Source organism: Megalopta genalis, chromosome 19, assembly GCF_051020955.1.
Source record: "Megalopta genalis isolate 19385.01 chromosome 19, iyMegGena1_principal, whole genome shotgun sequence".
In the NCBI taxonomy this organism is placed as follows: Eukaryota; Metazoa; Arthropoda; class Insecta; order Hymenoptera; family Halictidae; genus Megalopta; species Megalopta genalis.
Genome location: NC_135031.1, coordinates 111990 through 130829, shown reverse-complemented (window position 1 = coordinate 130829; position 18840 = coordinate 111990). Strand labels below are relative to the sequence as shown.

Genomic DNA, 18840 nt, shown 5'->3' with positions numbered 1-18840 from the left:
CTCTTCAAGACAAGGCCCGTGCAGGACGGTACGAGAGGGTGGTGACGAAACGTTCGGAGGACGCTGATTGGGAAATCGTAATTTTCGAGAAAACCAATCAGCGCATCCAGGCATGGAGGTGGAGGTTCCTTCAGGAATCTCAAGTGGGGAAAAGGGCATAAAAAACGCGAGCAGTCGAGGCGATATATTCAGTCGTAATTCAATCCGAGTAGTGGTTCAAGAGTGGTTCGGTAGTTTTCAAGCAATATTATTATACATTCTCGATAACGGAGTCTCACCCGTGCGTCGAACAGTCTCAATCGTTCGGAGACTCACTCGTCGCAATCGGAGACTCATTCGACTCGGGAATTCAATCGATCATTCACTCAAAATCGGTCAATCGGACCGATAACCATTACAAAACCGACGCGTCTTCAGATAAGTGAAGCCCGGGCCTTACAACCCCGGTAGGGTTGATATTCGATCCCCGCGCGTCAAAAAGGCGTCGTAAAACCACGGCGCTACATTTTGGTCCTTCGAGCCGGATCTGGGAATCGCATCAGGACTCGAGCAGCCAGCCTTGCAGAGTATCGAGATACGTCTTCGGCAGTCATTCGGTCCAGAGACGCTTCCATCACGCAAGGACATCGTACAAGGTAAGCTCGTCCAAAAGGATTTGCTATTTCTTAATAAGAACGTGATCATTCCTTTCGTGATTCCCATCCTCTTGCATCGCATCATCCAACATGTCGACCTCAGTTGAAGACCGAGACCAACAAATTCGCGCTCTAAAAATGAAACGCCGCTCATTCAAGTCACAAATAACGTGGCTTCGGAATTTCATCGAATCATACGTCGATTCAGAAAAGGACAGAATAAGATTAGAGGATCGAATCGGCAGACTCCGCAAGTCATTCGAAAATTTTAACGCGGATCAAGATGTCCTTATGATGTTAGAAGATTTCGACGAATCAGAGCGCGAGCGCGAAGAAGTGACTGACGCATACGACGACGTGACGGCATCAGCAGTCATTCTCCAGCGATCATTCGACTCGCAGTCTCGAGAGAACAATTCCGCGCGAAATTCTCCGATATCAACTGCATCGACGTACGCAGTCCCGGTAAATTTGCCAAAAATCGACCTTCCGAAATTCGACGGTAAAATGGAAAATTGGCTCACATTTAAGGATGCGTTCAGTTCTTTAATCGACCAACAGTCCGGGCTGAACAACGTACAAAAACTAAATTATCTGCGATTGTCGCTAACCGGAAAGGCAGCTTCCGCGATTCAAGCCTTCACAATATGCGACGACAATTATAACGAAGCGTGGAGTTACTTAAAGGAACTGTACGACAACGAACGCGCACTCGTATTACGCCACGCCGCGCTCTTGCGAGACACCCCTGCAATGCCCGACGATTCATCGGAATCAATCCGCGACTTGGCCAACCACGTGCAGCTTCATGTACGATCACTGCAAGCCCTCGGTAGATCATGGGAGGATATCGCAAACGATCTACTAGCGAGTATCCTCATATCGAAAATGAGCAAGGAGACGAAGAAAACGTGGGAACGAACTCTGGCCGACACCCAAGTTCCTAAAATCGCGGATGTCTTCAAATATTTGCATAACGCGTCGCATCAATGCGACGACGATGACACCGCGCCCCCAAAATCTGAGCCTCGGACGAACGCGCATCCAATCCGATCTCGTCAGATCCCATCTCCGCGAACAAAACGCCGGACTTTCGCCACCAACAACACGAACTACAAGATCGAGACGGCCAACGATTCGCGTTCGTCACCGTCGGATTGCGCGACTAAACGAAATTGCAACATCTGCAACGCCGGAGCGCACCCCGTGTTTAAGTGCAGCAAATTTCTGGATGCTCCGATTGTCGACCGGATCGCGATGGCACGCAAGGCGAATGTGTGCCTAAACTGTTTAAATTCCAGCCACAAAACCAACGACTGCACGGCCGGGAAATGTCGTGTATGTAACAAGCAACACAACACAAAGCTTCATCTAGATGACGATAAAAATCAATGACAGAACGCATCGCTGTCGAAGCCGCGCCGTACAAGAAATCGTAAATACAGGATCCGGAAAAGCGCTCCGTCCGTCAAGATCGCGACAAACGAACTAATGGCTACCGCAGTTGTCGACGCGTTAGACTGCGACCAAAAACCATTAGAATGTCGAACCTTGATAGATACTTGCTCGAACGCGAATTACATCACACAAAGATTCGCGAAAAAATTACGTTTACCACAAAGGGCAGCTTCCGCAACCATCGAAGCATTGAACGACTTGAACACGCTAAGCGACAAAATCGTTTCAACTGCCATCAAATCGAAGACGTCAAGATTTCAACGAGATCTCACGTTTTTGGTAATCCCCAACATTTCGGGACCCATACCGGACACGAACATCGACCGATCTAAATTGCGAATCCCGGTCAATCTCAAATTGGCAGATCCGAATTTTCATCGTCCAGCATCCGTGGACATGTTAATAGGCACCGGCCCTTCGCTAGCCAGCCTAAGCATCGGACAAATCGACTTGTCAACATCCAACGGACCGGATCTGATTTTGCAAAAGACTCAATTCGTTTGGATCATCGGGGGGAGTGTTTTGTCTGCTTCGTCGCGCGTGAAGCATCGAACATTTGTAAGCAATTTCGACTTCGACATATCAAAATTCTGGACCATCGAAGAGGGACCGCGTGAACATCATTTAACAGCCGAAGAACGCGAGTGCGAAGACCACTTCATTGACCACGTGAAACGAGACGACACCGGACGTTACGTCGTCGCGTTACCGTTCAATGCGAAGAGAACATTAATAGGCGAAACTCGGACGCAAGCCATTAATCGGTTTCTTTCGCTTGAACGCAAACTTCAGCGTGATCCGTCATTGCGCGAAGAGTATTCCGCGGTCATGAAGGAATATTTGACGCTCGGCCACATGAGCACCACGAAACCACAAAACGCGAATGGTTTCTACCTGCCCCATCACGCGGTCATCAAAACTTCGAGCTCAACGACAAAGGTTCGAGTAGTCTTCGATGGTTCGGCGAAGTCAAGCAGCGGGCTGTCCCTGAACGACGCATTAAACACAGGGCCAACCATTCAGGACGACATTTTCGCACTGCTCGTACGATTTCGATTACATACGTACGTCTTGACCGGAGACATCGAAAAGATGTACCGGCAAGTTCTCATACGACCAGAGGATCGTCGTTATCAGCGAGTTCTGTGGAGAAACGAGCGCAACGAAATAGCCGATTACGAGCTAAACACAGTCACATTCGGACTGTGCTCGGCACCATTTCTGGCTATACGAAGCATCCATCAGCTTGCAGACGACGAGCAAGCTGACTTCCCACGAGCAGCTACAACCATAAAGCGGGACTTGTATGTCGACGATCTCCTCACCGGCGCGAACACCCATGAAGAGGCCAAGAATCTACGCGACGAAATCATGGAACTACTCCAGCGCGGACGATTCAACATCCGTCAATGGATCTCCAACGACCCTGAACTTCTCGAGGGTTTAAACAAGGAGCAGATCCATCCGAAATTCTTCGACGAGTCCACGGTGAAGACGCTCGGTATCTCGTGGGACGCGCGAAACGACTCAATCGCGTACACCGTCGACTTCCACGCTCTAACAAAGATCACGAAACGGACCATCTTGTCGACTATCGCAAGAATTTTCGACCCGCTAGGTCTCTTGGCCCCGGTCACTGTCGTAGCAAAATTAATTATGCAACGTCTATGGCAGTTGAAATTAAATTGGGACGAATCGCTGCCAGCCAGTCTTCACACGGAGTGGATCGCATTCGTAGAAGAAATCGGGCAATTGAACAACATTTCGTTTGATCGAAACGTCGGTCAACCTTCCGCGCAAAGGCCCGAACTTCATGGCTTTTGTGACGCAAGCGAACGTGCGTACGGGGCATGCATATACGTGCGCTCAATTAACAACCGCGGAGAAATAGTCAGCAAGCTGCTTTGCGCCAAATCACGTGTCGCCCCGCTGAAAACCGTAAGCCTCGCCCGTTTAGAACTGTGCGGTGCAGTTCTTCTGGCATCACTGTACGTCACAGTCCGAGAGGCTATGCACATCGAAACCGAGCATGTTAACTTCTGGACCGATTCTACCATCGTCTTGAACTGGATCCAGAAGGAACCGTGCACCTTAAAAACATTCGTAGCCAATAGGGTGGCCGACATACAAGGCAAAACAGACATTGCTGCTTGGCGACACGTGAGATCTCAAGACAACCCAGCAGATCTACTGTCAAGGGGACAATCACCAGCCCAATTTCTTCGCGATTCGAATTGGCGACACGGACCCGAATGGCTATCCACCATCGAATCGACATGGCCAAGATCGAAGTTCGACATCACGGAAGATGTGCCAGAGGTGAAACGTCTAAAGTGTCTCGCTACCGTTAGCCATACCGATGAAATCTTGACCAGGTATTCCGATATATCTCGGTTAATTAGAATCACCGCGTATTGCTTACGATTCAGACAGCCTCGCAAGAACAAAGGACCTCTGACAGTCGAAGAGCTCCAATCGGCAAACGAGCAAATAATCAGATTGGTCCAAGCATCGGCTTTCGCCCAAGATCTGCAAAAACTAAAAACCGGTTCAAATTTACATGCGAAAAGCAAACTTTTGCCGCTACACCCTTTCATCGATGAAAGGGGTATACTCCGCGTGGGAGGCCGGCTGCAAAACTCGAAATTACCATACGCCCAAAAACATCCGATTTTGCTTCCCAAAGGTCACCATATCACCAATCTGATCATTCGCGACAAACATGTGAGCAATCATCACGCCGGCATTACAACAACCTTATATGCCGTGCGACAGAAGTACTGGCCGATCGACGGAAGGAACGCGACTCGCAAAATCGTGCGACAATGCGTCAGGTGTTTCAGGGTGAATCCGCCTACACCCGAATACATCATGGGAAATCTACCTGCCTCCCGAGTTACCGAAACGCGGCCCTTCTATAACTGCGGTGTAGATTATTGCGGACCCTTTTATATCAAGGAGCGGCGCTTCCGCAATCGCACCAAAGTAAAAATTTACGTTGCCGTATTCATATGTCTGGCTATCAAGGCCGTTCATCTGGAAGTTGCGAGCGATATGACGACCGAAGCGTTTATCGCGGCATTAAAACGTCTCATCGCGCGTCGAGGCATATGTCGCAACATTTATTCCGATAACGGCTCCAATTTCGTGGGAGCCAACAATGAATTACGGGAACTCCAACAAATCTTGAAGGGGGGCAGCAGGGTAGAAAATTTCCTCGCGGGCAAGGGAATTACATGGCACTTCATGCCTGCCCTTTCACCACACTTCGGCGGGATATGGGAAGCCGCGGTGAAATCATTCAAGCACCATGTCAAGCGAGTCGTTGGGGATGAATTGTTCACGTTCGAGCAATTCAATACATTCATCACTGAGGTCGAAGCGATTTTGAATTCTCGCCCTTTAACTCCCCTATCCTCAGATCCTCACGATCCATTAGCCCTAACACCTGGTCACTTCTTAATTGGCAATCCATTGACGAGCTTGCCGGAAGCTGATCTCACTTCAACGCCCACGAACCGGCTGTCGAGGTGGCAGCATATCCAAAAGGTTAAGCAAGACTTTTGGACTCGGTGGCATAAGGAGTACATCAACCACCTTAACGTACGACAAAGGTGGAGCCAGGGCTCCCATAACATCCAAGAAGGCACCATCGTCGTTCTAAAAGACGACAATCTTCCACCGCTCCAGTGGCACCTGGGTCGCATCGAGAAGATTCATCCAGGGGAGGACAATGTCATCCGGGCTGTTTCCGTGCGAACATCTACCGGTGTTTACAGGCGCAATGTGAAACAGTTGGCGCCGCTACCAGTCGAGAACACCCACTAGAGACAGTCGCTATTCTTAAGTAAATTTAAGATAGCTTTAATCAAACTACAGGGCATTGAGCGATTTGTCGCTCAACGGGGGGAGCATGTTCCGTCACGTAGAACCTCCCGCAGACCTCTCTCGTGAAGGGTTTATGGCACGGACCAGCGTGGGTCATCTGAGGAGACGGAGACCTTTTTTGGCAGCTGCCGAACATCCGGGCAGTGTCTCCGTCTTTTCTAATGATCGCGACGTGTCATAAATCCTAAAGGCCCGAAAAAACCTCCCTCAAAACACTTGAGATTTTTGAACGTGTCTTGGGAAAGTTAGTCCCAACCGTCGCGGGGATGACATCTCAAGGCCCGGAGGACCTCCCCAACCACGCAATTACGTGTCGCACCCCTCTTCAAGACAAGGCCCGTGCAGGACGGTACGAGAGGGTGGTGACGAAACGTTCGGAGGACGCTGATTGGGAAATCGTAATTTTCGAGAAAACCAATCAGCGCATCCAGGCATGGAGGTGGAGGTTCCTTCAGGAATCTCAAGTGGGGAAAAGGGCATAAAAAACGCGAGCAGTCGAGGCGATATATTCAGTCGTAATTCAATCCGAGTAGTGGTTCAAGAGTGGTTCGGTAGTTTTCAAGCAATATTATTATACATTCTCGATAACGGAGTCTCACCCGTACGTCGAACAGTCTCAATCGTTCGGAGAATCACTCGTCGCAACCGGAGACTCATTCGACTCGGGAATTCAATCGATCATTCACTCAAAATCGGTCAATCGGACCGATAACCATTACAAAACCGACGCGTCTTCAGATAAGTGAAGCCCGGGCCTTACAACCCCGGTAGGGTTGATATTCGATCCCAGCGCGTCAAAAAGGCGTCGTAAAACCACGGCGCTACACACGTGATTTAGCTTCAAATCAATGCGACGTAGAAGGCTTATCTTCAAATCCATGCAAGACGAATGATTTATCTTCAAATATTTGTGATATACATGATTTAGCTTCAACTGCACGTCAAACAAACGAGTTAGGTTCAAATCCAAGTGAAACCCATGATTTAGATTCAAATCAATGCGAAGTAGAAGGCTTAGCTTCAAATCCATTCGACACGAATGATTTAGCTTCAAATACTTGCGATATAAGTGATATATCTTCAAATGCAGACGAAACAAACGAGTTAGCTTAAAATCTATGCGAAACACATGGTTTTGCTTCAAATCAAACCGAAGTAGTAGGCTTAGCTTCAATTAAATGCGAAACAAATGATTTAACTTCATGTTCTTGCTAAACAGATGGTTTAGGTTAAAATCAATGCGAAGTAGAAGGCTTAGCTTCAAATTCGTGCGAAACACATGGTTTAGCTTCATATTCTTGCGAAACAAATGGTTTAGCTTCAAATACTTGTGATATACGTGATTTTGCTTCAACTGCATGCAAATCAAACGAGTTTGCTTCAAATCCCAGGGAAACACATGATTTAACTTCAAATCAATGCGAAGTAGAAGGATTAGCTTCAAATCAATGCAAAACATATGGTTCAGCTTCGAATACTAGTGACATACATGGTTTAGCTTCAACTGCATGCGAAACAAACGAGTAAGCTTCAAATCCATGCGAAACACATGATTGAGCTTCATTTCAATGTGAAGTAGAAGGTTTAGCTTCAAATCCATGCGAAACAAATGGTTTAGCTTCAAATACCTGTGATATACATGATTTAAATTCAACTACATGCGAAACAAACGAGTTAGATTCAAATACAAGGGAAACACATGATTTAACTTCAAATCAATGCGAAGTAGAAGGATTAGCTTGAAATCAATGCAAAACATATGGTTTAGCTTCGAATACTAGTGACATACATGATTTAGCTTCAACTGCATGCGAAACAAACGAGTAAGCTTCAAATCCATGCGAATCACATGATTTAGCTTCAAATCCATGTGATACACATGATTTAGCTTCAAATAAATGCGAAATAGACGGCTTAGCTACAAATCCAAGCGAAACGAATGATTTAGTTTCAAATACTTGAGAATATAAGTGATAATGCTTCACATACATGCGAAACAAACGAGTATGCTTCAAATCCATGCGAAACACATGATTCAGCTTCAAATCAATGCGAAGTAGTAGGCTTAGCCTCAAATCAATACGAAACAAATGGTTTAGCTACAAATACTTGTGATAAACATGATTTAGCTTCAACTGCATTCGGATCAAACGAGTTAGCTTCAAATCCAAGGGAAACACATCATTTAACTTCAAATCAATGCAAAGTAGTAGGCTTAGCTTCAAATCAATGCGAAACAAATGGTTTGGATTCAGATACTTGTGATAAACATGATTTAGCTTAAACAGCATGCGAATCAAACGAGTTAGCTTCAAATCACAGGGAAACACATGATTTAACTTCAAATCAATGCGAAGTAGAAGGTTTAGCTTCAAATCCTTGCGAAATAAATGATTTACCTTCAAATACCTGCGGTTTAAATGAAATAGCTTCAAATGCAGGTGACATAAACGAGTTTGCTACAAATCCATGCGAATCACATGATTTAGCTTCAAATCATTGCGAAGTAGAAGGCTTAGCCTCAAATCCAAGCGAAACAATCGAGTTAGCTTCAGATCCATGCCAAAAACATGATTCAGCTTCAAATCAATGCGAAGTAGTAGGCTTAGCCTCAAATCAATACGAAACAAATGGTTTAGCTACAAGTACTTGTGATAAACTTGATTTAGTTTCAACTGCATTCGGATCAAACGAGTTAGCTTCAAATCCAAGGGAAACACATGATTTAACTTCAAATCAATGCAAAGTAGTAGGCTTAGCTTCAAATCAATGCGAAACAAATGGTTTGGATTCAGATACTTGTGATAAACATGATTTAGCTTCAACAGCATGCGAATCAAACGAGTTAGCTTCAAATTACAGGGAAACACATGATTTAACTTCAAATCAATGCGAAGTAGAAGGTTTAGCTTCAAATCCTTGCGAAACAAATGATTTACTTTCAAATACCTGCGGTTTAAATGAAATAGCTTCAAATGCAGGTGACATAAACGAGTTAGCTTAAAATCCTTGCGAAACACGTGGTTTAGCTTCAAATCAATGCGAAGTAGAAGGCTTAGCTTCAAATCCATGCGAAACAAATGATTTACCTTCAAATACCTGCGGTTAAAATGAAATAGCTTCAAATGCTGTCGAAACAATCGAGTTAGCTTCAAATGCATGCGAAATACATGATTTAGCTTCAAATCAATGCGAAATAGAAGGCATGGCTTCAAAGCCATGCGAAACAAATGATTTACCCTCAAATACCTGCGGTTTAAATGAAATAGCTTTAAATGCAGGCGAAACAATGAGTTAGCTTCAAATCCATGCGAAACACATGATTCAGCTTCAAATCAATGCGAAGTAGTAGGCTTAGCCTCAAATCAATACGAAACAAATGGTTTAGCTACAAATACTTGTGATAAACTTGATTTAGCTTCAACTGCATTCGGATCAAACGAGTTAGCTTCAAATCCAAGGGAAACACATGATTTAACTTCCAATCAATGCAAAGTAGTAGGCTTAGCTTCAAATCAATGCGACACAAATGGTATGGATTCAGATACTTGTGATAAACATGATTTAGCTTCAACAGCATGCGAATCAAACGAGTTAGCTTCAAATCACAGGGAAACACATGATTTAACTTCAAATCAATGCGAAGTAGAAGGTTTAGCTTCAAATCCTTGCGAAACAAATGATTTACCTTCATATACCTGCGGTTTAAATGAAATAGCTTCAAATGCAGGTGACATAAACTAGTTAGCTTAAAATCCTTGCGAATCACATTGTTTAGCTTCAAATCAATGCGAAGTAGAATGCTTAGCTTCAAATCCATGCGAAACAAATGATTTACCTACAAATACCTGCGGTTTAAATGAAATAGCTTCAAATGCAGGTGACATAAAGGAGTTTGCTTCAAATCCATGCGAATCACATAATTTAGCTTCAAATTAATGCGAAGTAGAAGGCTTAACTTCAAATCCATGCGAAACGTATGGTTTAGGTTCAAATACTTGTGATAAACATGATCTAGCTTCAACTGCATGCGAAACAAACGAGTTAGCATCAAATCCAAGGGAAACACATGATTTAACTTCAAATCAATGCGAAGTAGAAGGCTTAGCATCAAATCCAAGCGAAACAATCGAGTTAGCTTCAAATCCATGCGAAACACATGATTCAGCTTCAAATCAATGCGAAGTAGTAGGCTTAGCCTCAAATCAATACCAAACAAATGGTTCAGCTACAAATACTTGTGTTAAACTTGATTTAGCTTCAACTGCATTCGGTTCAAACGAGTTAGCTTAAAATCCAAGGGAAACACATGATTTAACTTCAAATCAATGCAAAGTAGTAGGCTTAGCTTCAAATCAATGCGAAACAAATGGTTTGGATTCAGATACTTGTGATAAACATGATTTAGCTTCAACAGCATGCGAATCAAACGAGTTAGCTTCAAATCACAGGGAAACACATGATTTAACTTCAAATCAATGCGAAGTAGAAGGTTTAGCTTCAAATCCTTGCGAAACAAATGATTTACTTTCAAATACCTGCGGTTTAAATGAAATAGCTTCAAATGCAGGTGACATAAACGAGTTTGCTACAAATCCATGCGAATCACATGATTTAGCTTCAAATCATTGCGAAGTAGAAGGCTTAGCCTCAAATCCAAGCGAAACAATCGAGTTAGCTTCAGATCCATGCCAAAAACATGATTCAGCTTCAAATCAATGCGAAGTAGTAGGCTTAGCCTCAAATCAATACCAAACAAATGGTTCAGCTACAAATACTTGTGTTAAACTTGATTTAGCTTCAACTGCATTCGGTTCAAACGAGTTAGCTTAAAATCCAAGGGAAACACATGATTTAACTTCAAATCAATGCAAAGTAGTAGGCTTAGCTTCAAATCAATGCGAAACAAATGGTTTGGATTCAGATACTTGTGATAAACATGATTTAGCTTCAACAGCATGCGAATCAAACGAGTTAGCTTCAAATCACAGGGAAACACATGATTTAACTTCAAATCAATGCGAAGTAGAAGGTTTAGCTTCAAATCCTTGCGAAACAAATGATTTACTTTCAAATACCTGCGGTTTAAATGAAATAGCTTCAAATGCAGGTGACATAAACGAGTTAGCTTAAAATCCTTGCGAAACACGTGGTTTAGCTTCAAATCAATGCGAAGTAGAAGGCTTAGCTTCAAATTCATGCGAAACAAATGATTTACCTTCAAATACCTGCGGTTTAAATGAAATAGCTTCAAATGCAGGTGACATAAACGAGTTTGCTTCAAATCCATGCGAAACACAAGATTTAGCTTCAAATCAATGCGGTGTAGAAGGCTTAGCTTCAAATCCATGCGAAACAAATGATTTAGCGTCAGATACTTGCGGTTCAAATGAAATAGATTCAAATGCAGGCGAATCAAACAAGTTAGCTTCAAATCAATGCGAAACATTTGGTTTGGATTCAGATACTTGTGATAAACATGATTCAGCTTCAACTGCATGCGAATCAAACGAGCTAGCTTCAAATCACAGGGAAACACATGATTTAACTTCAAATCAATGCGAAGTAGAAGGTTTAGCTTCAAATCCTTGCGAAACAAATGATTTACATTCAAATACCTGCGGTTTAAAAGAAATAGCTTCAAATGCAGGAGACATAAACGAGTTAGCTTAAAATCACAGGGAAACACATGATTTAACTTCAAATCAATGCGAAGTAGAAGGTTTAGCTTCAAATCCTTGCGAAACAAATGATTTACTTTCAAATACCTGCGGTTTAAATGAAATAGCTTCAAATGCAGGTGACATAAACGAGTTAGCTTAAAATCCTTGCGAAACACGTGGTTTAGCTTCAAATCAATGCGAAGTAGAAGGCTTAGCTTCAAATCCATGCGAAACAAATGATTTACCTTCAAATACCTGCGGTTTAAATGAAATAGCTTCAAATGCAGGTGACATAAACGAGTTTGCTTCAAATCCATGCGAAACACAAGATTTAGCTTCAAATCAATGCGGTGTAGAAGGCTTAGCTTCAAATCCATGCGAAACAAATGATTTAGCGTCAGATACTTGCGGTTCAAATGAAATAGATTCAAATGCAGGCGAATCAAACAAGTTAGCTTCAAATCAATGCGAAACATTTGGTTTGGATTCAGATACTTGTGATAAACATGATTCAGCTTCAACTGCATGCGAATCAAACGAGCTAGCTTCAAATCACAGGGAAACACATGATTTAACTTCAAATCAATGCGAAGTAGAAGGTTTAGCTTCAAATCCTTGCGAAACAAATGATTTACATTCAAATACCTGCGGTTTAAAAGAAATAGCTTCAAATGCAGGAGACATAAACGAGTTAGCTTAAAATCCTTGCGAAACACATGGTTTAGCTTCAAATCAATGCGATGTAGAAGGCTTAACTTCAAATCCATGCGAAGTAGAAGGCTTAGCTTCAAATCCATGCGAAACAAATGATTTACCTTCAAATACCTGCGGTTTAAATGAAATAGCTTCAAATGCAGGTGACATAAACGAGTTTGCTACAAATCCATGCGAATCACATGATTTAGCTTCAAATCAATGCGAAGTAGAAGGCTTAGCCTCAAATCCAAGCGAAACAAATGATTTACCTTCAAATACCTGCGGTTTAAATGAAGTAGCTTCAAATGCAGGTGACATAAACGAGTTTGCTTCAAATCCATGCGAAACACATGATTTATCTTCAAATCAATGCGGAGTAGAAGGCTTAGCTTCAAATCCATGCGAAACAAATGATTTAGCGTCAGATACTTGCGGTTCAAATGAAATAGATTCAAATGCAGGCGAATCAAACAAGTTAGCTTCAAATCAATGCGAAACATTTGGTTTGGATTCAGATACTTGTGATAAACATGATTCAGCTTCAACTGCATTCGAATCAAACGAGTTAGCTTCAAATCCAAGAGAAATCCATGATTTAACTTCTAATCAATGCGAAGTAGTAGGCTTAGCTTCAAATCCTTGCGAAACAAATGATTTACATACAAATACCTGCGGTTAAAATGAAATAGCTTCAAATGCAGTCGAAACAATCGAGTTAGCGTCAAATGCATGCGAAATACATGATTTAGCTTCAAATCAATGCGAAATAGAAGGCATGGCTTCAAAGCCATGCGAAACATATGATTTACCTTCAAATACCTGCGGTTTAATTGAAATAGCTTTAAATGCAGGCGAAACAATGAGTTAGCTTCAAATCCATGCGAAACAATTGATTTAGCTTCAAATCAATGCGATGTAGATGGTTTAGCTTCAAATCTTTGAGAAACAAATGATTTAACGTCAGATACTTGCGTTTTGAATGAAATATATTCAAATGCAGGCGAAACAAACGAGTTAGCTTCAAATCCATGCGAAACACATGATTTAGCTTCAAATCAATGCGAAGTAGTAGGCTTAACTTCAAATCAATGCGAAACAATTGGTTTGGAATCAGATACTTCTGATAAACATGATTTAGCATCAACTGCATGCGAATCAAACGAGTTAGCTTCAAATCCCAGGGGAACAAATGATTTAAATTCAAATCAATGCGAAGTAGAAGGCTTAGCTTCAAATCCAAGCGAAACAAATGATTTACATTCAAATACCTGCGGTTAAAATGAAATAGCTTCAAATCCAGTCGAAACAATCGAGTTAGGGTCAAATCCCAGGGAAACACATGATTTAACATCAAATCAATGCGAAGTAGAAGTCTTAGTTTCAAATCAATGCGAAACAAATGATTTACCTTCAAATACCTGCGGTTTAAATGAAATAGCTTCAAATGCAGGCCAAACAAACGAGTTAGCTTCAAATCCATGCGAAGTAGAAGTCTTAACTCCAAATCCATGCGAAACAAATAGTTTAGGTTCAAATACTTGTGATATACATGATTTAGTTCCAACAGCATGCGAAACAAACGAGTTAGCTTCAAATCCAAGCGAAACAATTGATTTAGCTTCAAATCAATGCGATGTAGATGGTTTAGCTTCAAATCCATGAGAAACAATTTATTTAGCGTCAGATACTTGCGGTTTAAATGAAATAGATTCAAATGCAGGCGACACAAACGAGTTAGCTTCAAATCCATGCGAAACACATGATTTAGCTTCAAATCAATGCGGAGTAGAAGGCTTAGCTTCAAATCCATGCGAAACAAATGATTTAGCGTCAGATACTTGCGGTTCAAATGAAATAGATTCAAATGCAGGCGAATCAAACAAGTTAGCTTCAAATCAATGCGAAACATTTGGTTTGGATTCAGACACTTGTGATAAACATGATTTAGCTTCAACTGCATGCGAGTCAAACGAGTTAGCTTCAAATCCAAGAGAAACAATTGATTTAGCTTCAAACCAAAGCCTTGTAGATGGTTTAGCTTCAAATCCTTGAGAAACAAATGATTTAGCGTCAGATACTTGCGGTTTAAATGAAATAGATTCAAATGCAGGCGATTCGAACGTGTTAGTTTCAAATCCAAGGGAAACACATGATTTAACTTCAAGTCAATGCAAAGTAGTAGGCTTAACTTCAAATCCATGCAAAACAAATGGTTTAGGTTCAAATACGTGTGATATTCATGATTTAGCTCCAACTGCATGCGAAACAAACGAGTTAGCTTCAAATCCAAGCGAATCAATTGGTTTAGCTTCAAATCGATGCGATGTAGATGGTTTAGCTTCAAATCCTTGAGATACAATTGATTTAGCGTGAGATACTTGCGGTTTAAATGAAATAGATTCAACTGCATGCTAAATAAACGAGCTAGCTTCAAATCCAAGCAAAATAATTGATTTAGCTACAGCTCAATGCGATGTAGATGGTTTAGATTCAAATCCTTGAGAAACAAATGATTTAGCGTCAGATAATTGCGATGTAAGTGATATAGCTTCAAATGCAGGTGACATAAACGAGTTTGCTTCAAATCCATGCGAAACAAATGATTTAGCGTCAGATACTTGTGATATACATGATATAGCTTCAACTGCATGCGACACAAACGAGTTAGCTTCAAATCCAACCGAAACAATTAATTAAGCTTCAAATCAATACGATGTAGATGGTTTAGATTCAAATCCTTGAGAAACAAATGATTTTGCGTCAGATAATTGCGATGTAAGTGATATAGCTTCAAATGCAGGTGACATAAACGAGTTTACTTCAAATCCATGCGAAACAAATGGTTTAGGTTCAAATACTTGTGATGTACATGATTTAGCTCCAACTGCATGCGAGACAAACGAGTTAGCTTCAAATCTAGTGAAATAATTGATTTAGATTCAAATCAATGCGAAGTAGAAGGTTTAGCTTCAAAACCTTGCGAAACAAAAGATTTACCTTCAAAAACCTGCGGTTTAAATGAAATAGCATCAAATGCAGGTGACATAAACGAGTTTACTTCAAATCCATGCGAAACACATGATTTGGCTGCAAATCAATGCGAAGTAGAAGGCTTAGCTTCAAATCCATGCGAAACAAGTGGTTTAGCTTCAAATATTTGTGCGGAACATGATTTAGAGTCAACTGCATGCGAATGAAACGAGTTAGTTTCAAATCGAAGGGAAACGCATGATTTAGCTTCAAATCAATGCGACGTAGAAGGCTTAACTCCAAATCCATGCGAAAAAATGATTTAGCGTCAGATACTTGCGGTTTAAATGAAATAGATTCAAATGAAGGCAAACTAACGAGTTAGCTTCAAATCCATGCGAAACACATGATTTTGCTTCAAATCCATGCGGAGTAGAAGGATTAGCTTCAAATCCATGCGAATCAAATGATTTAGCGTCAGATACTTGCGGTTTAAATGAAATAGATTCAAATGCTGGCGAAACAAATGAGTTAGCTTCAAATCAATGCGAAACAAATGGTTTACTTTCAAATACCTGCGGTTTAGATGAAATAGCTTCAAATGCAGGTGACATAAACGAGTTAGCATCAAATCCATGCGAAACACATGATTTAGCTTAAAATCAATGCGAAGTAGAAGGCTAAACTTCAAATCAATGCGAAACAAATGGTTTAGCTTCAAATACTAGTGATAAACATGATTTAGTTTCAACTGCATGCGCATCAATCGAGTTAGCTTCAAATCCAAGGGAAACACATGATTTAAATTCAAATCAATGCGAAGTAGAAGCCTTAGCTTCAAATCCATGCGAAAGAAATGATTTACCTTCAAATACCTGCGGTTTAGATGAAATAGCTTCAAATGCAGGTGACATAAACGAGTTAGCATCAAATCCATGCGAAACACATGATTTAGCTTCAAATCAATGCGAAGTAGAAGGCTTAACTTCAAATCAATGCGAAACAAATGGTTTAGCTTCAAATACTAGTGATAAACATGATTTATCTTCAACTGCATGCGAACCAAACGAGTTAGCTTCAAATCCAAGCGAGACACATGATTTAAATTCAAATCAATGCGATGTAGTAGGCTTAGCTTCAAATCAATGCGAAAAAATTGGTTTGGATTCAGATACTTGTGATAAACATGATTTAGCTTCAACTGCATGCGAATCAAACGAGTTAGCTTCAAATCCAAGAGAAACACATGATTTAACTTCAAATCAACGCGAAATAGTAGGCTTAGCTTCAAATCAATGCGAAACAAATGGTTTAGCTTCGAATACTTGTGATAAAAATGATTTAGCTTCAACTGCTTGCGAATCAAACGAGTTAGCTTCAAATCCAAGCGAAACAATTGATTTAGCTTCATATCAATGCGATGTAGGTGGTTTAGCTTCAATCCTTGAGAAACAAATGATTTAGCGTCAGATACATGCGATGTAAGTGATGTAGCTTCAAATGCAGGTGACATAAACGAGTTAGCTTCAAATCCATGCGAAACACATGATTTAGCTGCAAATCAATGCGAAGTAGATGGCTTAGCTTCAAATCCAAGCGAAACAATTGATTTAGCTTCAAATCAATGCGATGTAAATGGTTTAGATTAAAATCCTTGAGAAACAAATGATTTAGCGTCAGATACTTGCGGTTTAAATAAAATAGATTCAAATGCAGCCGAATCAAACGAGTTAGCTTCAAATCAATACGATACAAATCGTTTAGCTTCAAATACTTGTGATAAACATGATTCAGCTTCAACTGCATGCGAACCAAACGAGTTAGCTTCAAATCCAAGCGAGACACATGATTTAAATTCAAATCAATGCGAAGTAGTAGGCTTAGCTTCAAATTAATGCGAAACAATTGGTTTGGATTCAGATACTTGTGATAAACATGATTTAGCTTCAACTGCATGCGAATCAAACGAGTTAGATTCAAATCCAAGAGAAACAAATGATTTAACATCAGATACTTGCGGTTTAAATGAAATAGATTCAAATGCTGGCGAAACAATCGAGTTAGCTTCAAATAAATGCGAAACAAATGGTTTACCTTCAAATACCTGCGGTTTAGATGAAATAGCTTCAAATGCAGGTGACATAAACGAGTTAGCATCAAATCCATGCGAAACACATGATTTAGCTTCAAATCAATGCGAAGTAGAAGGCTTAACTTCAAATCAATGCGAAACAAATGGTTTAGCTTCAAATACTAGTGATAAACATGATTTAGTTTCAACTGCATGCGCATCAATCGAGTTAGCTTCAAATCCAAGGGAAACACATGATTTAAATTCAAATCAATGCGAAGTAGAAGCCTTAGCTTCAAATCCATGCGAAAGAAATGATTTACCTTCAAATACCTGCGGTTTAGATGAAATAGCTTCAAATGCAGGTGACATAAACGAGTTAGCTTCAAATCCATGCGAAACACATGATTTAGCTTCAAATCAATGCGAAGTAGAAGGCTTAACTTCAAATCAATGCGAAACAAATGGTTTAGCTTCAAATACTAGTGATAAACATGATTTATCTTCAACTGCATGCGAACCAAACGAGGTAGCTTCAAATCCAAGCGAGACACATGATTTAAATTCAAATCAATGCGAAGTAGTAGGCTTAGCTTCAAATCAATGCGAAAAAATTGGTTTGGATTCAGATACTTGTGATAAACATGATTTAGCTTCAACTGCATGCGAATCAAACGAGTTAGCTTCAAATCCAAGAGAAACACATGATTTAACTTCAAATCAACGCGAAGTAGTAGGCTTAGCTTCAAATCAATGCGAAACAAATGGTTTAGCTTCAAATACTTGTGATAAAAATGATTTAGCTTCAACTGCTTGCGAATCAAACGAGTTAGCTTCAAATCCAAGCGAAACAATTGATTTAGCTTCATATCAATGCGATGTAGGTGGTTTAGCTTCAAATCCTTGAGAAACAAATGATTTAGCGTCAGATACATGCGATGTAAGTGATGTAGCTTCAAATGCAGGTGACATAAACGAGTTAGCTTCAAATCCATGCGAAACACATGATTTAGCTGCAAATCAATGCGAAGTAGATGGCTTAGCTTCAAATTCAAGCGAAACAATTGATTTAGCTTCAAATCAATGCGATGTAAATGGTTTAGATTAAAATCCTTGAGAAACAAATGATTTAGCGTCAGATACTTGCGGTTTAAATAAAATAGATTCAAATGCAGCCGAATCAAACGAGTTAGCTTCAAATCAATACGATACAAATCGTTTAGCTTCAAATACTTGTGATAAACATGATTCAGCTTCAACTGCATGCGAACCAAACGAGTTAGCTTCAAATCCAAGCGAGACACATGATTTAAATTCAAATCAATGCGAAGTAGTAGGCTTAGCTTCAAATTAATGCGAAACAATTGGTTTGGATTCAGATACTTGTGATAAACATGATTTAGCTTCAACTGCATGCGAATCAAACGAGTTAGATTCAAATCCAAGAGGAACAAATGAT

The 18840-nt window shown here is 40.8% G+C and overlaps 1 protein-coding gene across 1 annotated transcript; it reads left to right on the top strand.

Moving 5' to 3' along the window:
* The first annotated feature begins 2126 nt into the window (after window positions 1-2126).
* On the top strand, window positions 2127-5921 carry LOC143260792 (uncharacterized). Its single transcript, XM_076527385.1, has one exon. The coding sequence runs from the start codon at window positions 2127-2129 to the stop codon at window positions 5919-5921; it is 3795 nt and encodes a 1264-aa protein (XP_076383500.1).
* The last annotated feature ends 12919 nt before the right edge of the window (window positions 5922-18840 follow it).

Bases quoted from the DNA above. Each gene is read 5' to 3' on its own strand.
- LOC143260792 (XM_076527385.1), top strand. From the start codon at position 2,127: ATGGCTACCGCAGTTGTCGACGCGTTAGACTGCGACCAAAAACCATTA.